The sequence below is a fragment of the Mus caroli genome, unplaced genomic scaffold, assembly GCF_978045245.1.
Source record: "Mus caroli unplaced genomic scaffold, Mus_caroli_1 scaffold_12, whole genome shotgun sequence".
Lineage (NCBI taxonomy): Eukaryota > Metazoa > Chordata > Mammalia > Rodentia > Muridae > Mus > Mus caroli.
This window is the reverse complement of record NW_028227267.1, coordinates 46,305,437-46,330,931: the sequence shown is the minus strand read 5'-3', so window position 1 is coordinate 46,330,931 and position 25,495 is coordinate 46,305,437. Positions and strand designations below refer to the sequence as shown.

The 25,495-nt window shown below is 41.6% G+C and overlaps 1 protein-coding gene and 1 pseudogene across 2 annotated transcripts in view; one reads left to right on the top strand and one right to left on the bottom strand.

The window, feature by feature from the left end:
- The window catches only part of LOC147001827 (uncharacterized), a 43,973-nt gene extending 36,863 nt beyond the window's left edge, over positions 1 to 7,110 (top strand). Inside the window, exons 8-11 of the mRNA XM_085829009.1 lie at positions 215 to 337; positions 1,028 to 1,168; positions 5,713 to 5,768; positions 6,978 to 7,110. Coding sequence (XP_085685135.1) covers positions 215 to 337; positions 1,028 to 1,168; positions 5,713 to 5,768; positions 6,978 to 7,110 — 453 coding nt within the window. The remainder of the gene's footprint in view (positions 1 to 214; positions 338 to 1,027; positions 1,169 to 5,712; positions 5,769 to 6,977) is intronic.
- LOC115030353 (uncharacterized) overlaps positions 1 to 16,554 on the bottom strand; it is a 264,511-nt pseudogene extending 247,957 nt beyond the window's left edge. Inside the window, exons 1-3 of the transcript XR_015044648.1 lie at positions 16,170 to 16,554; positions 15,465 to 15,477; positions 7,832 to 7,934 (exon numbers count right to left, since the gene is read on the bottom strand). The product of XR_015044648.1 is annotated as an uncharacterized LOC115030353 (transcript). The remainder of the gene's footprint in view (positions 1 to 7,831; positions 7,935 to 15,464; positions 15,478 to 16,169) is intronic.
- Positions 16,555 to 25,495: the final 8,941 nt, after the last annotated feature.

Sequence of the window (25,495 nt, the reverse complement as noted above, 5' to 3'; positions counted from 1 at the left end):
TCTTTGAGAGCTAGTCTATTCTTTCATACCCCTTCAGGGAGATAAAGTAGGTCAAATCCCTGCCTTTACTTCCCTGCCTCTACTGACTCCAGGCAAAGAGTAATAAGTTTAATAAGCTCTAAGTGGAACTGTTAACATGGAGCAATGTTGTGGCATATATGTGTTGGGGAAATCCACGATTCAGATTGAATTAACATAATCCTTGTATCCTTAGTTCAAGGGATTATTTGCTCCTTGGGCCATGCCCTCCCACAGAATCAAAATAAGGACATTCATGCTCAAGATGCAACATGACCAGGTGATGACTGACCTGAAGAGAATGCCTCAGGATATCAGTGTGAGGCCTTGTACAAGTGCAAGGAGTTGACTAAAGAAAATCAATTCTACTGGTGAGTGACTAACAGGGTTATGATCCAAGCACTAGGCACAGGATATGTCTGCCCATCCTTGACTTTGAACCAAAGTAGGGGCTCAGTTTATATACTGTTTGCCTCTAAACCAGAAGCCTGGCTCCTTCAAATCAAGGTTCTAGGATTTTTACCTCTTAAAATCATTTTGGCCAAGTGTGAAGAGTCTGTGAGCAACTCAAATCATTGTCCTTCCCAACAAAGTATATTTGAATGTAGATACACAGATAAGGTTTCCATGGGACACCTAGAAAGACTGTATGTTGTTTGGGACTCTTGTATTCTCCTAGAGAAGGTCTGCCTTCTACCTACAGGTGATTTTTAAATAACATGGACATATAAGCACACATGTGTTCCAGGTCCTCTTCTGAGAGTTCCGTAAGTCCCTGTTAGTGTCAGGGTTTACAGATGTACCTCGGCTTCTGAAATATGGCTGTCCTCTGGATTTGATCTCTCTCAATGTGATGCTCCCTGGCCAATCTGGGCACCACGGCCCATTGTGGCAGGGATGGTCCTTGGAGGAGTGGGAGGAAGGTGGATGCTGACTTGTGTGACCATTTGTTTGTTTGTGACTCAGCATCAGGCACTGCCACCTCCAGAGTGATTTTAACCATCTCCAGCACAAAGTCAGGATGTTGTGGAAGGAGAACAGACAGTTGCTAGAGGAGCAGATTGTATTAGAAGAATGCTCCAAAGAATCAAAGAGGCTGTGTAAAGAAGACAGCCTGAAGACCAATGACCTATGTACCAAGCAGCAGCAGGTAGGATGAATAAATCATGAGGAGTAGGTTGCAGTCATGTCTAACCTTAAACACAGTCAAGTATAAGCAACTATCCTGTACCTACATGTTTGGGAAGTAAACAATCCTGCTCAACTAAAAGCTGCATTTCCTTATGATAGATAGGTTGAACACACATTATACAATTACATGCCAGTATGCTAAATGTGTTCTACGTGCTTGCTTCCATTGTAGTAGCACAGAATGTTGATTAATGAAGTTATTTGCTTCTTAGGGGTCATGTGGGATCACAGGTAGGATAAAATTTGCAAGTATTAGAGCCCAGTGGAATTGCTATATGAGTGGAAATCATTGCCTTGGGGGGATGGGGGGCTTGTATGCTTTCTCTACCTTTTCCCTGCATTGCAAGATGGTCTCATCACTCTGCCTAGATCTTGGCGCACACTGAAAGAGCCTGAGCAGGTACTTGTCAGGACTGTTTTCTGTCAGTGTTGCTAGAGTTCTTTCCTAGAGCTTATATTCTGGAGCTGACTGGATCAACAGGGATGTGAGAAAGGCTTCTCTCAGCCTGAGTGTTGGTGTGAGAGATGTGAGGCTTCAAGAATGAAATTTCACTAACACTCTAAACCTAGTCTAAGAAGTGTGCCCCTAAGAAATGTTAGTGCCCAAGGGATGGATAGCAGAGTCCTGTGTCTCACATTAAACATAAGCCTTCCATAGTCCCCATTCAACTGTTTCTCTACCATCCATTGTTATCTCCTCATAGTTTTCTGCTCACTTATGATTTTTGGACAGAGAGAGTGATATATATATATATATATATATATATATATATATATATAGAGAGAGAGAGAGAGAGAGAGAGAGAGAGAGAGAGAGAGAGAAAGAGAGAGAGGAAGGGAGGGAGGGAGAAAGAGTATGTGTTTATGTGTGGCATAAGCATGTCTATACCAATATGTATATTGATGGGTGTGTTGAAAGTCTAGTTATTTATGTAAGGTTTTGTGCAGTTTTTCTTTTTTTGCTTTCTTTCTTTCTTTCTTTCTTTCTTTATTTATTTATTTATTTATTGGGACAGCATCTTTTTGTTTGTTTGTTTTTTATTCACTCTTTCTGTAACATATTCCCTAGAAACCAGGTCTGTCCCTGAACCTGAGACTTCCTGTTTTGTGTAAGCTGTCTGACCAGCATCTTTGAATTTTCTGTCACCTCCCAGGCAGAGATCTTTGTATGGTTTGGTCTCAATTAATTGTTAGGAGGTTCAATTGCTCATAGCTAGGAAGATCATGGTGGTATTTTCTATAATTTTATACAAACATTTTAGTGTTTTGGGGTTTTTTTATTTGCTTGTTTTGTAAGTGCCAATTCATTAACAAAGAGGAAGACAATGCTGTCTACTTCAGGTGTCAGACACACAACTTGGCTCTCTGTGCCTTCTCATGAGTTTTATCTCATCATGATGGAAACTTCAGAAAGAAGTAGTAGGGCGGGGGTAGACCAGCGTTGGTCTTACCCAAGAAACCTGGGCTACATGTTACCCACAGTTGACTGTTTCAACAATTAATGCCTTACTAAACCAAGAGAAACCATGTTGCCAACACTTAAAAGTGAATGAAAACATAGATAGTCCAGCCCACCTTTTCCAAATCTTACCATGTGACCTCAGATTCCCCTTCCCAGTGCTTCCCTCATTCATTACAACTTCCAGACCCTGGGTTTGGAGGTCCACCCATGTGAGAAAAAACCGCAAAGCAGGCATGGTACCCTTGGAAATCGAGTATGATTTGGGGCACAAAGGGGTGCTCAAAAACAGCTAGCTGAAGAAATGAAACAAAATGGGGCTCCAAGGATCTAGATGTTCCTATTGAAAGAATACTTAGGAACCTAAAACACCAGCCTATCATTCTAAGATAAAAGTATGGGGCTCTTGGAGGTCAAGGGGCAGGAGTCCAGGCACCCCGGAGTCACAAAAGATGGTTCCCTAACCTGGTGGGAAAGCATTGGTGTTGGTTGAGGGACCATAGAAGCCAACTTACCTGGATTATCATGGTTCTCCATTCACTGGTCCTCAGACTCCAGTGGCCCTGGGATCAAGCTTCTTCGTGAAGCTCCACTTCTGTGTCTGTCTTCTGCTGCAGGGCCTTCACAAAGCACTCTTTTTCTTGCCTGCCTCATGGATGCTGGCAGGGATCACAGGAGAGACTCAGACCCCGGTTTCAGGAGGTCAGGAGACCAGGCCAGATGTAACCTTCGTGGCCACATCCAATCCAGCCACATGCTCTTGTTCCCCTCCCAGTTGGTCACTGCTAGCTTTCCTTTCTAGGCTGAGGAGTTCCTGGACCCCTGACAGCAACCCCTTCCAGCTCTATGGTATGGAGAGGTGAATCAGGATGTCACTTCCGGAATTATCTAGGAACCAGGTCCTCCGATCTTCTCTATGGCAGCTATCTCACAGCAGAGCTCCTCAGGCCCAATACACTCCTAGGACAGAAGGACAGTCTCCAGTTTTATTGTTTTCTAATTAAAGTCTTTAGTAATAAAAAGTTAAACATGTAAGCATTTTAAAAATAAAACAGACTCCTTTGCCTTCATTGCACTAAGATAAACCCCTGGAATCTAATGAGTGTCTTACTGGCTTCACCAAGTGGATTCATGGAATCCTACAGTGCATCCCTTTGCTGACATTGTTTTGCTGAGTGTATCATAGACATGACTTTGCTTCTTTACAGATTCCTCCTCATTGTTTTCAGAGTGCTGCATTTCAGAAAAATCAAGGCATGTTAAGTCACTAACCTCTTTTTGGCTGACATTATTAACTTGTGTGTGTATATGTGTGTGTGAGTGTGCGCGCACAACTGTGTTTTTAAATTGGGTATTTTCTTTACTCACATTATCCTGTTTCCTGGTTTGCTGTCATTAAAAAAAAAAAAAAACCCTCCCCCAATTCCCTTTCCACTCCCCTTCTTATGAACCTACCCTCTCCTGGTTCCTGGCCCTGGCATTATATCGCATTAACTGTAATGTGTTGTATTGCAGCTACTGGATAATATCTATGGCTAACTCTTTTTATTGGTGCTACCAGAGTCTTATGAGAAGTAGCTAAGTTAGGTTTAGAGAGCAGAATATATTTCAGCTTGGAGCTTGCTGGAGGATGTTCTTGGAACCCTCTTTTTTAGAACCTTGAATCTTGTGTGGACCCACTTGTGTGTGCAGAGGACCCATTTGTCTGTTTTATATCATACATGTAGAAGCAGCAAATGTATGCATAGAAAAAGTTCCTGGCAAGGAAATCAGTACAGGCCCAGGTAGCACAAGTTGGGTTAATTTAAGAATCTATTACACAGGTCATGTCCCAATACTTCCTCAGTTGTCAGGAAATGTGCTGTAATATAGCAGTGTTTTCATTGGTGTGTGTGTGTGTGTGTGTGTGTGTGTGTGTGTGTATGTGGTTTTGCCCAGGTTTTTGTGAGCATGTTTAGGTGTCATATTTGTGTAATGGTAGGTGCTTGTTGTAGGTGTTAGTATATAGTACTGTTCATTCATGTATTCTTATCTTTTATGTGTTTGTGCATGTATATGTGAAGGCACATATTCATGTGTCTCTGTACACATATGCATGTATTTGTTTTTATATATTCACATAGTCACTTGGTCAGCAAATATCTTAAATGATACAACAGAGGACAACTTAAAAGAGAAAAGTACTCTGTCAGTTCATTTTGCATTGGGGAAACAGCTCTTCATCATGCCTCTCCACCTAGATCACTAGAACAAATGGAGACAAACATGGTGTAAAGTCAGATTTTGAAGGGTTTGTAGAGGGAAAAGTGCTTATCTGTATTGAAATCATTTGTAAGAAAAGAAAGGAATGTGGAACCTGGAATTAGCAATGAGCCTGCTGTGTTAAACCCATTTGGCTGAGAGTCAAAAAGGCTGGGTAAGCCTTTGTGTTCCTTCTGTGCACTTGGTGAATAGTAACTGCACACTGGAAGACCAGGGGGCTTCTTGCATCTTCTCGGCATCCTAGTTTGTTTTCCTCTTTGCCTGCTAGCATTTTCTTTCCAACTTTGCCTATGGTTCACTCAGTCTCCCTTCCTTGGAGTTTGTTTAAAGTGTTATGATTTGATAGACTGAGTTGCTTCGGGTTGAGACTGTCCCAAGCCAAAGGGCCATAAGTATGGTGAAGTGTAAGAACTGGGCTGCCTCAGACAGCCCCTTAGGCTCATGATTGTCAGAAGCACAAACACTATGTTCTGTCTGTAGCCCTCTGTAATTCCTGTTATTAAAAACAGCTTTAAAGTTTCACCAGCTCAGGACAGGTATTCTTGCTTCCTGGAGTTCCAGATACAGAACTCCCACACCATGTCTGCCCATATGATGCCATGCTTTTGCCAAGACAAAAATGTACTAAATTTTTGAAAATATAAGCCCAGTTTCAACCTCCCACACCCAAGGCTACATTTTACTACTGTCTAAGTAGTGTATCTGCATTTTCATCCAAGTCAATACCAGAAAGTGGGCTTATGGTAAATATACTCTAACATCTCTGAATTTGGTCTTCCCAGTGGCTTTTCCACACCTTTACTGCAGGGAAAAAGCAAAACCGCACTAAGAAAAGGAGGTAGTATGGAAGTGGGATAACTGACTGAAGACTTTTGAAAGGCTACATGGAAACCAACAATTGTAGAACCTTTATAATATACAAATCCATATAAATGATGTTTAAATAGAATTACTCTATTATGCTCTGACAATGCCTCCCCTAAATCTTATAAACTATCAAATGAAAAACTCAGGGGCAGTTTTAGGTTATTTTGTTTTGGGTTGTTCATCACTGAAGTCTAATACCCACATTAAAGGCTATTGTGATTGCTCTTGGATATTATCCAGAAGTCAGTGGTAAAACCACATTGCCGAAGAAGATGGTAATTGGCTCATCCATCAGGTCAGACATCTATCACATTAGTGTGTGTATGTGTGTGTGTTGTCTGTGTGTGTGTGTGTGTGTGTGTTGTGTGTGTTGAGAATGTACCAATATCTCTTTAGCAGTTACTCGGAGATATTTGGCCAATTGCTGCCCACCACAGTACTTCTACAGAAGAGGTAATCCATTGGTAGCTGAGTTTGCAACTCACTGCCTACCATGACCCTCTCAACATCTGTCCCAAGATCTCTTACCTGCTGTTCTGATTTCAGCTTTATCTAAGTGGGCAATTCTAGAGAGAGAGCCCAGGTTCTCGGCACACTAAACATTAAGCATTACATTAAACTACACTTCACTCCACTCCACTACACTACACTAGCCAACCCCAGTCTTCCTGTTTCTCTAAGATAAAGTTTTGACTTTCCACAGAGGGAACATGTCTTCTTCATATTTCTGTACTGGATTTAGAAAAATATGTTTTAAGCAAAATCACTTTTGGCTTTGTCTAGCAGGATGATTGGCACTGTTAAGGCTTTTCAACTGGCATGCAAATTTATGCTTTTTTGAAGCTTCAATACAAGAATGCAATGTAAAACTATCAAATCATTTAACATGTCTTTTCATTGGGAGCTTTGAACTCCCATTTCTGACTGACCTAAAGTTTTCTTCTTGGTTTGTTTTTTTGGTAGAAGCAGCTTCCGACTCTTTAATTTTATTCTGACAGGTATAATGTCCATTACCATATGAACCTGGAGATACAGAACTTACCAGATAGCTTTAAAGTTGCTAAATACACTTTTGCACAAAAATTGTGGATTGTGGAGAAAACAGGAACGGGTGTTAAGATACTTTTCATCAAAATAGTTAAATATAAAATTCTTAATTAGAACCTTCTCTATTTTTAAGGACCAGCTTACCTGAGCAGAGATGTGTAGGCCTGGTACTTGGGATGCTGGGGCAAGAGTTCATGGCCAGCATGGACAACATGGCAGGACTCAGCCTCATTAAACTGAAAAAGAAAAAGCGCCTGACAACCTGATACAAAAATGACCTTTATAGCCTTAAATACATAGTGAATAGTATATAAATGTTTTTCTTAAACAAGTACTTTTTCTAACCATAAACTTGCTGTCTGTGAGGGTTAACTTTAATTGTCAATTATATCCAAACAGGGGTCATCTGGGAGGAGAGTCTCATCAAGGGATTATCCATGGGTGGCCTATGGGCACATCTTTGGGGTTAGTTCTCTTAGTAAATTAATTGATGTAAAAAAGGCAGAAATCTGCCAGTAACACAGGAACACATGGCCAGAGCTTGTTTGGTACTGTATTATGGATGAGCCCTGAGACCAGGATGAAAAGAAGCCTCCAGATTTCTATTAAAGGAGGCACAGTCACTTTGATGTGAGGGGAGTAATGGATCTTTGGGATGAAAGTCCTCCATTTTATTCATCTTTGCTATGTACACAGTATGTGTCAATGACAAAGTCACCCTACTTTACAACATCTAGCCATTTTAGATGTTAAAAGTGTTTGCCAGTGTATACATATTAGAGTTAGTAGAACAATATATTTTGCCCCATTTTGATAATACTTTAATTTTGTTTTAGTATTAATATAGTTTTTGCTCATTCACATTACATGATGCTTACTGCAACCCCACATTCACAATGTTTCCCCAAAATTCATGAACTATTATTCTCTGATCAGATGAGGGGCAACTATCTCAGGACATCTCTTCTTCTACCAAAGTCAACTTACCCTGTCCTGTGAAAAGGTGTCGAGGGTGCTGTAAAAGGATGTCTTTTGCTTGGCTTTTCTCTTGCTCCATTTCCTGGATATGAGAAGTTCATACAGAACTGTCCTGGAACATGGTACTTCATTCAGATGGTTCACAAGAAGCCCTGGTTTTGTTAATGTTCCATCAAACCTACCCCCACTAGTGTCCTAAGCTTGGCAAAGGCAATGAGACATGAGCCATCTATTCCAGGATTTTCCGCTTATTTTCAGAGCAGCAGTACAGCAGCCCACAAAGCTGGCAAAGTTAAGTGAAGTCAAACAGGGAACCTAAGAGCATACTGCTTCTTTCATAAAGTATGTTCTAGAGGTTTACCATATCTAAACACACATAGTTTCATACACACTGGACACTAAAGTGCTCAACATACATTGCTTTTGTCACTCAGTTGCCCCAAATATTAGAATTCCCCTAATTTGAAGAAATTTGAAGGAAAAAATACGTCCCTGGGCTGGCAGTACCTCAAAATGTGTGAGGAGAGAGAACTGTTTGAGAATCAAAGAGACCAAATGCTTACCAAGATCAAAGTCAAAGCCCAATAGGAAGATCTAAATAATAAGCCATTGGGTGAAACATGAAATTAGGAAGCCATAGGCCAAGAAGGTAAGTCTTTGGCCTTCAGGCAGATCTATTTCCAATTTTCTGAGGACCCTCCAAATTGATTTCCATAGTTGTCATAGCACTTTGCACTCCCACCAGAAATGAAGTTTTGTTTCTCTTTTCTCACATTCTCACCAACAGGTGCTTTTACCAGTTTTTGATCTTGGCCGTTCTTTATTGGAAATTATACGGCCTTATACCAATCTCAGTTGCTTTGGTTTTCATTTCCCTGAAGACTAAGGACTTTCCACATTACTTTAAATGCTTCTCAGCCATTCAAGGTTCTGTGCTGTGAATTTTTTCTATAGTTCTTTATGACATTTTCAGACTGGGTTCTTTTCTTTTTGGTTTTTAGCTACTTGAGTTCTTTAGATATTTTGGGATGTAAGGTTAGTGAAATTTTTTTCCCAATATGTAGGTTACCAATTTGTCCTACTGGCTATGCCCTTTGTCTTACATAAGTTTTTCAGTTTCATGAGGTCCCATGTATCAATTTTTGATGTTAGAACATGAGCCATCGGAGCATATTTAGAAAATTTGCCCCTATTCCTGTGAGTTTGAAGCTCTTTCTCAATTTCTCTTCAATTAGATTCAGTGAATTTGGTTTTATGTTGAAGTCTTTGATCCACTTGGACTTGAGTTTTATTCCTGGTGACAAATATGGATCTAGTTTCATTTTTCTACATACTTACTTACTGCCAGTAGGACCAGCACAATTTATTGAAGATGGTTTCTTTTTTTCCATTGTATATTTTTGGCTTCTTTGTCAAAGATCATGTGTCAATATATGTGGTTAAATTTCTGGGTCTTCAATTCATTTTGTTTTTCTATTTTAAAATATTTTAATCTTACACTTCAAATTTTATCCTGTTTCCTGGTTTCTGGTTCAAAACCTGTTATCTCATGCCCCCTAAATCTGCATCTATGAGAGAGTTCCCCACTCACACAAACACTGTTGTCTCCTTGCCCAGGCATTCCCCTATACTGGGGCATTGAATTTTCAAAGGAACAAGGGCCTCTCTTCCCATTAATGTCTGACAAGGCCATTGTCTGCTGCATTTGTAGCTAGAGCCTTGGGTTGCTCCATATGTACTCTTTGAGTGGTGGTTTAGTTCCTGTGACCTCTGGAGTGTCTGGTTGGTTGACATTGTTGTTCTTCCAATTGTTGCAAATCCATTTAGCCCCTTCAGTCCTTTCTTAAACTCCTCAAATGTGGATACTATGCTCATTGCAAAGGGTTGCTGCAAGCATCTGTCTCTGTATTCTTCAGTCTCAGGCAGAGCCTCTGAGGAGACAGCTGTAGCAGGTTCCTGTCATCAAACACTTCTTGGCATCTTTGATAGTGTCTGAGTTTGGTGTGTGTATATGGGATGGATCCCCAGGTGGGAATTTTCAGGATGGCTTTTGCTTCAGTCTCAGTTCCACAGCTGGTCTCCACATTTCTTTCTGTGACTCTTTTGTTCAACCTCCTATGACACTTTTTTTGTTATTTAAATGAATTTGCTAATTGCTTTTCTAAGTATAAGAACAATTGATTTGGAATTTTGATGGGGAATGCGTTGAATCTGCAAATGCATGATGGCCATTTTTACTATATTAATCCTGACATTCCATGAGAAGTGGAGATCTTTCTATCTTCTGAGATGTTCTTTGATTTCTTTCTTCAGAGACTTGAAGTTCTTGTCATACCAATATTTCACTTTCCTGGTTAGAGTCTCCTTCAAGGTATTTTCTTTTGTTTGTGACTATTGAGAAGGATGTGGTTTCCCTAATTTCTTTCTTAGCCTGTTTATTTTTTGAGTAAAATAAGGAAACTAATTTGTTTGATAGAATTCACATCCAGCCACTGTGCTGAAGTTGTATATCAGGTTTAGCAGTTCTCTGGTGGTCAGTGCTTCTAACCATTGGTTGTGTGCTGACCACTGTGGTTGAATTATGGAAAGCTGCTAACCCCTGTGGTTGGAAAGCTGGAAGAAGCTGAAGAGCAGGGGAGGGGGGGTGTCAACCCTGTTGGAGGACAAGAACACTCAGTAATCCTGGACCCTGGAGATCTCTCAGACACTGCAATGCCAACCAGGCTGTATATAACCACTGTTATCAGGCCCCCAAAATATATCCAGTCAGAGAAAATGCACATAAGCCTCAAGAGAATGGAGGCCCTAGAGAGTTCAAAGGTCTGGTTGGGGTGGGCATGGGGGTGGGGACATCCTGTGGACACAGGGTTTTGGGGGTGGTGGTATGGGATATGGTATGGGGGTGGACCAGGAGAGGAATAAAATCTGGAGTTTAGCCTGGCCTGGTGACACACACCTTTAATCCCAGCACTCCGGAGGCAGAGGCAGATAGATTTCTGAGTTCCAGGCCAGCCTGGTCTATAAAGTGCATTCCAGGACAGCCAGGGCTACACAGAGAAACCCTGTCTTGAAACAAAACAAAACAAAACAAAACAAAACAAAACAAAACAAAACAAAAACAACAAACAAACAAATCTAGAGTTTAAAATATATAAAGGAAAACAATTTTTTAAATAGAAGAAAGAAAAAAAAGAAGGAAATCTCTGGTGGAACTTTTGTGGTCAGTTAAGTATATGATCCTATCATCTGCAAATAGTGGTATTTTAACTTCTTCCTTTCCAATTTGTATCCCTTTGTCCTCCTTATGTTGTCTAATTGCTCTGGCTAGGACTCTGAGTACAATATTGAATAGGTAGGGACTGAGAAGACAGCCTTTTCTACTCCCTCATTTTGGTGGGATTGCTTCCAGTTTCTCTGCCTTTAGTTTGATGTTGGCTACAGGTTTGTTGTATATTGATTTTACTATGTTTAGGTATGGGCCATGAATTCCTGATCTTCCCTAGACTTTTATCATAAATAGATGTTGAATTTTGTCAAATGCTTTCTCAGCATGAAATGATCATGTAGTGTTTTTCTTGAGATTTTTTAGATAATGGATTATGCAGATGGATTTCTGTATATGGAACCATTCCTCCATCCATGGGATGAAATCCACTTGATAATGACGAATGATCTTCATGATTTGTTATTGGTTTTGGTTCTTGAGAAGTGAAATGCATAATTTTGCACTGGTATCCATAAATGAAATTCAGAAGTTCTTTCTTTTTTGTGGCTTTGTTATCAGTGTAACTGTGGCTCCATAGAGCACATTGGGTATTATTCCTTTTGTTTCTATTTTGTGGAATAGTTTGAAGGGAATTGGTATTAGGTCTTCTTTGAAGGTTTGAAAGAATTCTGCACTAAACCCATCTGGTCCCGAGCTATTGTTGGTTGGGAGATTTTACCCATTGCTTCTATTTCTTTAGGGGTTATAGGACAGTTCACATGGTTTATCTGATCCTGATTTAATTTTGGTACCTGGTATCTGTTAAGATAATTGTCCATTTCAAACAGATTTTCCAGTTTTGTTGACTACAGCTTTGTAGTAGGATTTGATGATTTTTTTTTTTTGATTACGTTGGTTTCTGTCATTATGTCTCCATTTTCATTTCTGATTTTGTTAATTTCAATACTGTCTCTGTGCCATTAGGTTAGTCTGGATAAGGGATTTTCTATCTTGTTGATTTTGTCAAAGAATCAGCGCCTTGTTTTGTTGATTCATTGTATAGCTTTTTGTTTGTTTGTTTGTTTGTTTCTTTGGTTGATTTCAGCCCTGAGTTTGATTATTTCCTTCCATCTACTCCTCTTGGGTATATTTGCTTCTGTTTGCTCTAGAATTTTCAGATGTTCTGTCAAGCTGCTAGTATAAACTCTCTCCAGTTTCTTTTAGGATGTACTCAGAGCTATGAGTTTTCCACTTAACATGGTTTTTATTGTGTCCCATAAGTTTGGGTGTGTTGCAAGTTTGTTTTCACTAAATTCTAAAAAGTCTTTGATTTCTTTCTTCATTTCCTCCTTGGCCAAGTTATAATTGAGGAAAGCATTGTTTAGCTTCCATGTATATGTGGGCTTTCTCTTGTTTTTTTTTGTTATTGAAACCAGCCTTAGCCATGGTGATCTGATAGGTTGTATCAGATTATTTTAATTTTTTGTATCTGTTGTGGCCTGTTTTGTGAATGATTATATGGTCAATTTTGTAGAAGGTGACATGAGGTGTGGAGAAGAAGGTATATTCTTTTGAATTAGGATGAAATGTTCTATAGATATCTGTTAGATCAATTTAGTTCATAACTTCTGTTAGGTTCATTGTGTCTCTGTTTAGATTCTGTATCCATGATCTGTCCATTCATGAGAGTGGGGTACTTGAAGCCTCCCTCCAGTGTTGTGTGAGTTACAATGTGTGCTTTGAAGTTTAGTAAAATTTCTTTACTAGCTTTGGTTGCCCATGCAATTGGAGCATAGATGTTCAGAATTGGCAGTTTATATCGGTAGATTTTTCCTTTGATGAATATGAAGTGTCCTTCCTTATCTTTTTTGAAAAATTTAGGCAGAAACTCGATTTTATTTGATATTAGAATGCCTACTTCATCTTATTTCTTGGGAACATTAGTCAGGGAAATTATTTTTCAGCTTTTAATTCTAAGGTAGTTATCTGTCTTTGTCAGTGAGGTGCATATCCTGTATGCAGCAAAATCCTGGGTGCTGTTTACTTTTCGAGTCTTTTAGTCTATGTCCTTTTATTTGGGAACTGAGTCCACTGATGCTTGAAAACCACTCTGGAAATCAGTTTGGTGGTTCCTCAGAAAACTGGACATAGTACTACCTGAGGACCCAGCAATAACACTCCTGGGCATATACCGAGAAGATGCTCAAACATGTAATATTGACACATGCTCCACTATTTTCGTAGCAGCCTTATTATGATAGCCAGTAGCTGAAATGAACCCAGATATCCCTCAACAGAGGAATGGATGCAGAAAATGTGATGTAATTACACAATGGAGTACTATTCAGCTATTAAAAACAATGAATTTATGAAATTCTTAGGCAAATGGATAGAACTAGAAAATATCATCCTGAGTGAGGTAAATCAATCAGAAAAGAACACACATGGTATGCACTCACTTATAAGTGGATATTAGCCCTGAAGCTTGGAATACCCAAGAAACAATTAACAGATCACATGAAGCTCAAATTAAGGAAGACAAAAATGTGTATACTTTGGTTCTTCTTAGAAGGGGGAACAAAATACCCATGGGTGGAGACAGAGAGAGAAAGTGTGGAGCAGAGACTGAAAGAAATGTCATTGAGAGGCTGCCCCATCTGTCTAAACATTCCCTATGGTGTCACTACACCCAGGTGCTACTGTGGATGCCAACAATAGCTTGCTGACCAGAGCCTGGTATAGCTATCTCTTGAGAGTCTCTGTCAATGCCTGTCAAATACTGAGGAGGATGCTCTCAGCCAACCATTGGACTGATCACAGGGACTGCAGTAGTGGAGATAGTGTAAGGACCCAAGGTACTGAAGGGTTTTGCAGCCCCATAGGAGGAACAATATGAACCAACCAGTACCCCCAGTGATCTTTGGGACTAAAGCACTAGCCCAAGAGTACATGTGGAGAGAACCATTTCTCTAGCTGCATATTTAGCAGAGGATGACTTTGTTGGTCATCAATGGGAGGAGAGGCCCTTAGTCCTGTGAAGGCTCGATGCTCCAGTGCTCAGGAATGCCAGGACCAGGGAGGTGGAATAGGTGGGTTAGTTAGCAGGGGGAGAGGGTAGGAGATTGGGGGTTTTCAGAGAGGAAACCAGGAAATGGGATAACATTTACATGTAAATAAAGAAAATATTTAAATAAAAAATATTTTAAAAATAATAAATAAACTGAACTTCTAAATTATCCAGAGATTATGAGACTTGAGAAGGTCTTGGCTAATCTTCCTAACCTGTGTATCCTTGTATAAATCAAGACAGGTTTCTTTGTGTGTTGGGGAGGGTACTTGAAAGAAAGAATTTTAATTTTCATCTGGAGGTGGCTTATTCCCTAAGGATGAGGATGAATTCTGACCTTGTCTGTCAGGAATGGCACAGAACCATACATTGTTGTCACATTTCCAGGCTGCAGAGCTCCACTGGTTTCTGAGCCTTATTGGCTGTTTGCTCTTTTCTACAAACCCTGCTCTCTCTTTTGGAGTAAATTGTCCCCTATTATATGTACTTAAATTTGTGTTTTGTCTTCCTACAGGATGTTGAGTAACTGCTTAAGTAGTTTCAGACATACTCATCTTAGTGTTTTTATATAAGATTGAGTGGGATTATCATTTCAAAGTCTGCAGATTACCTCCAGAAGACAAAGGAGTCAATTTGATAATCCTGAAATAAAATAACATGGGAAAAGCTTAAAAACCAGTGACTGAACAAGTTAGTTATTTGGAAGAGGTGTCCATCAGCCTCTGGTTCTATCTGTACCTTCAAATCTACTCAAGGCTGGACTAACCTGAAGGAGTAAACACAAATCTCAGGGAGCACACAGTGGCCATGGAATACTTTCTCCAAAGATAGATTCACAGTCTATAAGGATGATGAACAGAACTCACCTGTGGAATGGGAACACTCTGGCTCTACAGTCTTATTCTGACAAAGGCTCCAGAATTCAAGATTACGAACTGTAAAATTAGAGCAAATCTGTGTGTAGGACACTATTGGCTCATCAAGCCTGGGATGCACCAGGGCATACAGTAGGCACATATTTGTTGTAAAGAATCCCTACAGGAATGAGAAGACAGGATGAAGACGCCAAGCTCATCCCTCTAAAAAGAAGACCTGATAACATTAACTCATCACCTAATTTGTAGAAAAGTCTGTGATTTCCCTTTTAACTTCCAGCTATGCATCTGTTTAAAAAAGAGAATGACAAAAGGCACAATGGGGAAATCCCAGCATCTTCAAGAAAACACCATTCTCTTCAATCACAGGAGAGTGGGTTAGGAATGCCTCCCCCACCCACCTGCACAACTCTTCCAGGGAAAACAGAGGCTTTAGAATCTAAAGCACAGACTCACATCTAACCAATGAGAGAGGCATTCTAAGTCAGATCATACCAGTCCACAGATACTAAATGATACAATCAGAAAACCTTTTGAGAAGCAATCTCCCTCCACCCTACTACCTACTCTCCCTCCCTTTCTTTTCTCAGACAGGGTCTTTTGTAGCTCAGGAGGGTCTTGAACTCTGGATCTTCCTGGTTCAGTGTTCCCAGTACCCAGCCTTGAGAGACATTTTTCAAACAATGTTTAACACTAGGTGTCAGACTCTAAACTTCTGAACTTCTAAGACCATCAGAAGCCAATTTACAACTATATTAAAAAAGGCACCACTGTGGGTGTGATTGGCAAACACATTCTTGCACATTTCTGCATTTTCTTAAACTTTATTTACATTATGCTCTACCCTTGAAGTTTCCTTCCAATTATCTACAAGCTGGATATCTATCTCATTCTGTCTCTCAAAAATCCCTCCACGGACGGGAAAAGTTAAGTAAGGGCTGGAGGGACATTTCTGGGGTTGTCTGATTTTGTCCCTAAAAGACACCTAATGCCCCTGGACCCCTTGGGGTAGGCAGAGCAAAAGCTCTTCACAATAGCTTGGGTGCCTGGAAGCCACTGCAGGTCTCTTTTTCTGCCCTGTCTAGCAGGGTCACCGGTTTTATCTGGGGAAACTCAACTCTTAACTTTAGTTGGGCCACCAGCTGCCCCTTGCCCTGTACCTTCCTGGACCCCATGGCCAGGGCTCCCAGCTCACCTGACCACATTGGGGTGCTCCAGGTGCCTCAGCACCGCCACCTCGCGGATGGTGGAAAGCCGCATGCCCTCCTCACTGGTCTGCACTCATATGTGCTTCACATTCACTAAGAGGCAGCCTTTCTTCAAGTCGCGGGCCTTGAACACCTTCCCATAGGCGCCTTAGTTGATCTCCGTCAAGCACTTATACTGCTGATCTGCGCGACTCAGGCTGTCCTTCTCCATGCTTGCTTCAGGCTGATGGCGTGACACAGTGGAACCGGGGTGCGCACTCGCTACCTTACAGGCCTCCGGGAGGCACAGAGTTGGACTCTTGTCCGCCAGACTAGAAGGCCAGACTTCAGCACAGCAGCCTTGAAACTCCGCCTATCCAAGTCACCATGCTGCGCTGCGCCGCGCCTTCACTGCAGGAGAGCTCCGATCCCTCCTCTTCCCCCTCCTTGGTGATTACAGAGTCCGCCCACAATCTCTGCACCTAGGAGGAGGAGACTGGTGGACAAGGAGAAAGTGATCAGACTGCCTGGGAGACTTCCACCGGGTTCCACCAGCTCCCCTCCTTCTCCCCTCTACTCGCCCTGGCTGCCTAATCCGGCCGGTTTTCTCGGAGAAAAACCAAGTTACTTCTTTCCCAGCAGGGCCCTTCAGTCTTAGCGAGGAAAAGGTTGTTGGGGGACCTCGGGTATGAGCGCCGCGCGGGAAGCAGCGGGAGGTGACCGGGCGTGCAGAGCAGCTCAGAGTGTGCCTGGGGCCCGGGGGAGGGGAGGAGCCGGGCGCTTCAATGTCATGGCTCAATATTTATACCTATATTGTTGTTCTCAGCTGCCCTCCCTGACTACGGGGTTCTAATCGTGCAGGGTACGGGGCGACCTGGGGTAATTCGGAAGCTGGCATGAAAGCACCAGGGTTCACAGGTGTGGGGCCACAGAATGGGGTTGGGGCTCCTAGGACCCTGTAACCCCATGCTGCCAGTATGCCAGTGGGGGTGGTCAGACATTTGCTTGGAGATTGTTTCCTTTCTTTCTATGTTAAGTTTTTCTACAGGGAGACATTTGAAAGGGACTAGCTCTCACAAATGGTCTTTGGGGTATGGCAAGCTTAGTGGGAGCAGAAATTCTCCTCCAACTCAGAGACCTAACTGGTGGATACTCAGGGAGGACAGACCATCTGGTAGGAGAGAGCTGGGGCTACTAGAGGTGGGAGAGTGAGGGGTCCTGGAAGGGGAGAAGTGTCCTGCCACCTACCCCCACCCCCGCACACACACTAAGATCCCAAGGGTGTAGGAAAGGCAGGTCCATCACACTTTTGCTCATCCTGTCCTGAAAAGTAACTTCTGGACTTTTCTAGCTAACTGGGACTGGCCCTTAAGTTGTCAACCAGTGCAAAAGCAACCGCCCTTATGATAGTGGGGGTCGGGGGCAATAAACATAGGTCTCCCAGATGGGAGACAGGGCGGTCCTTGTGTAGTGACTTCCAAGAGTCACAACTGTATTGCTCTAAAGCTTCTTAGGAAATGAATATTCATTTGGGGTTCATAAGAAATCAGGAAACCCAGAGCTATCTGCCTCTCATTTCCTTGAAATACAGCATTGGTGATAACTGTAAAGCAGAAATACTGACTTTCCAGAAAAGGGCTTCCCAACTACTCCTGTTGAGATTTCCCAGGCATGTTGAGACATGGCTTTCTTTTTAGGTAATATTAGTGTGACTACACATTTGGAGCCCTTTTGGGTTTTGTTAGTTTGTTTGAATTTGGAGCGTTGCTATTTTTAATTTTTTTTTATTATATGTATGTTTGGCCTGCTGCAACCCGCACCTGGTACCAGCAAAACCGGCAAAAAGCAAGTGAGCCAGGCACATGAGGCAGGCCCCCATTGCCACCCAGCTGGTCTCTAGAAACCCCACCATGACCACAACTGTGCACCAAATGCATCCAATTCCTCCAGAAGCCAGAAGAGGGCATGGTGTTCAGCCAAGAGACTCATTAATAGGATTGTTAGATGCCCACTGAGTCCTCTGGTGGATAGACAAATGTTCTTTTTTTTACTTTTTTTTTTTTAATTTCTTTGCCTTTATTACTTTTTTTAAAATATTTTTTATTACAACTTTTCCTCAATTACATTTCCAATGCTATCCCAAAAGTCCCCCCATACCGTCCCCCCCACTTCCCTACCCACCCATTCCCAGTTTTTTTTTTTTCTTTTTTTTTGGCCCTGGAGTTCCCCTGTACTGGGGCATATAAAGTTTGCATGTCCAATGGGTCTCTCTTTCCAGTGATGGCCAACCAGGCCATCTTTTGATACATATGCAGCTAGAGTCAAGAACTCCGGGGTACTGGTTAGTTCATAATGTTGTTCCACCCATAGGGTTGCGGATCCCTTCACATCCTTGGGTACTTTCTCCAGCTCCTCCATTGGAGGCCCTGTGATCCATCCACTAGCTGACTGTGAGCATCCACTTCTGTGTTTGCTTTGCTCCGGCATAGTCTCACAAGAGACAGGTATATCTGCGTCCTTTCAGCAAAATCTTGCTAGTGTATGCAATGGTGTCAGCGTTTGGAAGCTGATTATGGGGTGGATCCCTGGATATGGCAGTCTCTAGATGGTCCATCCTTTTGTCACAGCTCCAAACTTTGTCTCTGTAACTCCTTCCATGGGTGTTCTGTTCCCAATTCTAAGGAGGGGCATAGTGTCCACACTTCAGTGTTCATTCTTCTTGAGTTTCATGTGTTTAGCAAACTGTATCTTATATCTTGGGTATTCCAAGTTTTGGGCTAATATCCACTTATCAGTGAGTACATATTGTGTGAGTTCCTTTGTGCTTGTGTTACCTCACTCAGGATGATGCCCTCCAGGTCCATCCACTTGGCTAGGAATTTCATAAATTCATTCTTTTTAAAGGCTGAGCAGTACTCCATTGTGAAAATGTACCACATTTTCTGTATCCATTCCTCTGTTGAGGGGCATCTGGGTTCTTTCCATCTTCTGGCTATTATAAATAAGGCTGCTATGAACATAGTGGAGCATGTGTCCTTCTTACCGGTTGGGACATCTTCTGGATATATGCCCAGGAGTAGGTATTGCTGGATCCACCAGTAGTACTATGTCCAATTTTCTAAGGAACCGCCAGACTGATTTCCAGAGTGGCTGTAAAAGCTTGCAATCCCACCAACAATGGAGGAGTGTTCCTCTTTCTCCACATCCTCGCCAGCATCTGCTGTCACCTGACTTTTTGATCCCAGCCATTCTGACTGGTGTGAGGTGGAATCTCAGGGTTGTTTTTATTTGCATTTCCCTGATGATTAAGGATGTTGAACATTTTTTCAGGTACTTCTCTGCCATTCGGTATTCCTCAGGTGAGAATTCTTGTTCAGTGACAAATGTTCTTAATGGAAGAGACTTCTTTCCTGTCCCTACCCTACATTTCTTCTTTGTCCTTCCAGGTTTTGTGGTTTATAATTGAACAAGATCATCTACAATCAAAGATAGAAGTTTATGGAGACCTATAGGTTCAGGTGCTTGAAGATGGAATGCTAATTTTCCTAGGTTACCTGGCACCCATGCAGAGCTCTTGTGGGTTCAAGATAATGCCATAGAATTGTCAAGGCTGGAGCAGATCTGTCACATCTCATGTAGGATAACCAGGCAGACTAGGCATGAAATGCCTAATTGATGAAATGCAGAATTGAGGAGATCCTCAGTGAGAAGAGATAGAGGAAGGAATAACCATTTAAGGCCAGCTAACCAGTGTTGGGATGAAACTTCAAACACTTCTGCATGGATGGAGCCTGAAATGCAGTTCATATGCCTATGGTGGAGAGCATGTCTGTGCAAGGCTAGGAAGGGAGAGCAATGGTTGATATTGATCTTAACCACACTAGATCTCAGAGTTTATTGAGGAAGTACTTCTTCCATTGGATGCTTCATACTTGTGAAGGTCTCCTGGAACAGATCTCATTCCTGAGACTAACTGTGAATCACACACTTAATGTGTAAAGGAATTAATCCCCTGGATCCCCAAACTGGTGCTGTCAATCCAGGGATTTTAAGCAGAAGCCTGAGAAGGACTGGGGGATGTGTTAAGTTGCTCACTGTCTTTAGACACCTTCTCTTTCTAAGCTAAGTCTGACACAGAAAGGACACCTGTAAACACACAGGAAACCAATCTTCATCAAGTGATATGGGTCTTCTTGTCCATCTTTCAATTCTCTGGTGGATCCTGAGCCTTATTTACTTGTAGGTCTTCAGTGTAGTGCTTGGCTGTTTTGGTAAATGCTATCTGTCGGGTAGCTTAACCTGATATCTAGTGATGCTATTTGTGCAGGTAGAAAACACCTTGACATCAGTCTTTAAAAGACTAAACTGTCCCGAGCATGCAGTGTGGACTCAGACAGTTCCTTTTCTCTTTCAGATAGATATTCCTAGTCTTGAAAGTATTCTGTCAGCCATCTCAAGGACCAATCTTGTAGAAGCCAAACTGACTATGGAGTCTCAAATTGCTACTTGCCTTGTAGCTGTTGTAGCAGATGAATGAAGTTACAGGCCTGGAATGTAACTCAGGGAGCATGGACTTTTTTATTAGGTTCAATCATAGCACTGGGAGATCAAAGAGAGGGATAAATTATCCCATCTCATCCAGACTTGTTGGAGACAAAAACAAACAAACAATCAAACAAACAAACAAACAAACAAACTGTGAGGCTCCATGGAGTCTTTTAAAGTTTGCCACAATCTTCATAGATCCCTCCCAGATTCCATTTATTGCCCTTAATTGGGTATATATATTCTCTAGGGAAAGTTTTCATAGTTGGGGTATAACCCAGAATATAAATACCAATACATAGATTATTAAATTCTGTATCTGTGGTAACTGGCTGACTAGATGGATCAGTGGATAAAGGTAATGGGACCAAGCATAGAGACCTGAGTTCCTTCCCGATAACCCACATCATAGGAGAGAAAAAACTCCATAAATTGTCCTCTGACTTTCATGTAGGTGGGGGTGCCAGGTCTTAGCAGCTAAAGTTTCCCCCTGCTCACTTACACTGAGAACTCTCCATCTTATACACTCATGTAATTATATGACTCTGTGCTCTATTTGAGAGATTCAGTACTTTTTTATTTTCCCTTTTGTTGCCCAGAAGTTAGAGAAACTAAGGAGGCCAGCATCAGACCAACACCTGAAACATTGGTTAGGGATTATGGATATAGGGAACTTGTAACTGAGGTGTGAACATCACGTGTTCCAAACTGCTCTAAATGGTTTTCAATAAATGTGTGGCCAACTGTAGTAGATGCTGTTATTTCATTGCTGTTTCTTTTTTGCTATAGTTTTGTTTTATTGTCTACCTCTGATTACCTCAAAGAGACAAAAAAATTGTGATGAAATTTGCACTAATCCCTGTGGCCTGTTGAATCCTCATTAGATGTCAGAGTCAGCTTTAGTGAGGATGCTGGCCTGGATGATGCACAACTGATGGAGGTTGCCTGTACTGCCATATGCAAATAACTTCCTCTGACAAAATAGCAGTTATCAGTGACACAGAGTGAAATTGTTTACAGTGCTAGCACTCCTAGGTTTAAGCAGACACTAGTTGCAAAGCATATGCCCAGGCTGACAACAGTAGGCTTTGAAACGATTAAATTGACCTGGGAGTAGACAGTGGAATGTGAGGTGCAGGCAGTGGCCTAGTAGAGAGTGTCTGACAGTTTTCCAGGTAGAAGGTATTCCCAGTACTAGAAGGTCTTTGAATCTGTGGTCTAGGCAGCATAAGGAGAGTGATGAAAGTCACTGTCTTGTGAATTTGCTGCTGAGACAATTGCTTTCTATTCTGAATATACTTAATGGAGTTGGCTCAAGGTCAAGAAGAAACAGCCATTGCTGTAGTTCATTCCTCTGAAGAACATTCTCCTTCTCTTTTCAGCCCGCATAGATTAATCATGTACCACCTTGTCCCTGGACACTCACATGACAGGGATGTAGTCCTACTTTCCTGTTATGTGTACCAGAAGATCACTTTATAATGGCCCAGATGATCTAGTTCAATCTTGCAAGACACAATAATCCAATAATCTAGCCTAGTATGGTGGCACTTGCCTTTAATGCCAGGAAAGGTACAGGCAGACAGAATGCTATGAAATCAATGCAGTCTAAACAGTTGGTGGAGATTAGGGTTTTTGGGTTGTTTTTTTTTTTTTTTTTTGTCTGTTTTTATTTTTAATACAGGATCAAGTCAAATAAGTTCCTGAGGTTGGGAGGTTTTACATTTACCTTTTAAGGGGACTTTGTACTTGTAGGAAGGGATAATGCAAATATTCACAGATAAATTGTGGAACCCAGGCCTTCTTTCAGCTCCAAGGCAAGTGCATCCAGGGACTAATGAATAATCTGCTTTGGGGATTCTGACCAGCCTAACAGAAGAGTGCTAAACGTAGTTATTATAAGGAAATAGTCCCACCAGTTCATATACAGTAAGATGCAGGGCCCACACTTGGACAGGTTTTTTGGCATCATGTATTTCCATGCATGATATGGGTTCATGGTGTCAGGAGACAAAGAAGAAGGCCTCATATTCCTTAAAACTGAAGTTTCTAACATCTCACAACATTGCTTGAAATCCCAGCACTTGGGAGAGGAGGTCAGAATCAGGAGTTCAGGAGCATCCTTGACTACATAAGAAATTTTAAGTCACCTTCATTCCTCTAAGAACTTCATTGAGTTTCCATCTGTTGCTATGTATTGTAATGCTAAATTCTGTTCCTAGGAAGGTCTGGAACTAGGAGAGAATTCTCCTATCAAAAGATTTTGTTGTGCAAATATTGTTGCTTAATTTAAAGCCATTGGTTAAATAAAATTGGCTACTGGTATTTACTGGAGGGATTAGACATATTTGAGTGTCTAGTTATGTGGTTGTGGGTGGAGAAGTGAAAGATGAGAGGAGAAACTAGAAAAAAGAGAGAAGGCACCATGGAGGAGCTGTACCATGAGCACATATGGAGGAAAAACCTCAAGTGTTTAGGGTGCACCACTGGAAAGGTAGCCAGGTGAGATGGTAGAAAAGCAGATTAGGGGTAACCCGACTCACAGTAATTGTCTCTATTTTTGTTTTTTTTTAAGACAGGGTTTCCTGTATATCCCTGGCTGTCCTGGAACTCACTTTGTAGATCAGGCTGGCCTCAAATTCAGAAATCCTCCTGCCTCTGTCTCGCAAGTGCTGGGAGTAAAAGTGTACACCACCACCTCACAGTAATTATCAAAGCCAAATGATATAACAATAATCTGAGTCATTTGTTTGGAAGCAAGTCATGATGAGCTCAAATCAGTTCTACTAAAACTTTGTCTCAAAAGAGAAGGTGATGGGGAAGGAGAAGAGCATTGGCTGGAAGGGAGAGGAGAGAAGACCATGGAGAAAATGGTCAAAGACATGCTTGAATAGAAAGTCTTCAAGATCCAAAGGATGTGCATTTTTTTTCATTGAATTATTTATTTCCGTCTGATCACAGCCCCTCCCTCTCTTCCCAGTCAGACTAAATGTCCCATCCCCCCCCCCAATTCCCTATCCCCTTCTCCCCAGAGAAAGGGACCCTCTTTTTTTCCCCAGTACCAACTCACCCTGGCACATCAAGTTGCATCAGGAATAAGTGCACCCTCTCTCACTGAGCCCAGACAGGGCAGCCCAGCTAGGGAAAAGAGATCTAAAGGCATGTGACAGAGTCTAAATCTGAGGCAGCACCCACTCCAGTTGTTAGTTGCCCACATGAAGACCAAGCTGCACATATGTTTCATTTATGAAAGGGTCCTAGTTCAAACCCCTACATGGTGTTGGCTCATGGTTCAGTCTCTGTGAACCCCCAAGAGTTCATATTAGTTGACTCTGTAGGTCCTCTTGGGGCTTCCTAACACTTCTGGCTACTACAACCCTTGCACCAACACTTCCACAAGACTCTCTGACCACAGCCTAATGTTTGGCAGTGGGTCTCTGCATTTTTACATTTAAAAGGTTATGGAGAGAACATGCAATTAGAGGGACTGCACACAACAGGTCAAAATGGAAACCTCTCAGGAGCCTGCAGCAGCTACTTGTAAAAAAGGATGGTGTCTGTGGTCTTGAGAAGCAGGAGACACATTCCTCCTGGGTACCTGCCATTTGAAATAAGGGACTGCCTGATGTAGGCTGTGAGAGAAACATCTCAATAGCCTGTGGAAGCTCTTCATACTAAAATGTAATTCCCCTTTATCTTAACCTTAGCCCTGTACAATCACTGTATAGAATTCATTGTGCATGACTGCTTTTCAGCTGGCCTTGATATGTAAACTTATTTTATTATATCTGAATATCCTATTTTTTTCTACTTCTGCTTTGGTGGAGTCTGTGAAACTCGATGTTTCTTGATGTAATGATTCTTAAACTATGAAAAACTGAGATATAAGGGCTAAGTACAGCACAGTTTAAAATGTTCCAGGTGTATGCTGTGTGTTCTCATCTTGGAAACAATGTAATAATAACTGTGTAATGGTAGTTCCAGATTAATGCATAACTTTCAAAGACAGTTTGAAGAAATTATTAGAAAATGAAATAGAGACAACATTGGGACCCAAGAAATGTAAAAGTTATTGAAGTTATGAAATTAGTTTCACACAACATTTGAGAGTAGTCCTGAATAATAAAGTACAGAATATGTCATACTGTATGCCAGTCAAACTAAGTCAAAACACTGGGACTCTTACAAGGGTTATTGTGTGCAATGTACAGAATCAGAAAGCTAGCAGAAGTCCTGAGTTAAGGGTTAAGCCCCTCTGACCCATTCAGTGCTTTGGTAGAGGTTTTTCCATCAGAGCCCTACCCTGCAAAGCAGGGGTTGGATCTCCTGTACACACCAGCTACTCAAATGGATACCATGTTTCCTATTGTAAAGAAATGGAAGAGTCCATTCAGCCACCATTTGGGAAGGCTCTATCTCATTTTCAGAACCTTTCAATTGCAGGATTTTAACTTAGCACCAGATCCATTGTCTTATGCCAGTATTCTCTGTATTGTCCACTTACCTGTGGCAGTTTCAGTGATGAACTCTGCACTATGATTTGTCCCTGTTACCTGGTGTTGCTGTTCACAAAACCTGCTTCTCTGATCCAAAGAGAAACTTCAAATCACATTCTAAACTGCTTTGGCTCTGAAAGGAGATGGGTGCTTCTACTTTTTTACAACAAAGTAAACATATCTCAAGAAACACTTTCTATAGGTATGATCCATTCCACTAATACAGCACACAAGGAAGGACAAAAGTGCATATCAGGGGATGGAGAAATAGCTCTTCACTTGAGAATATGTTTCTCAA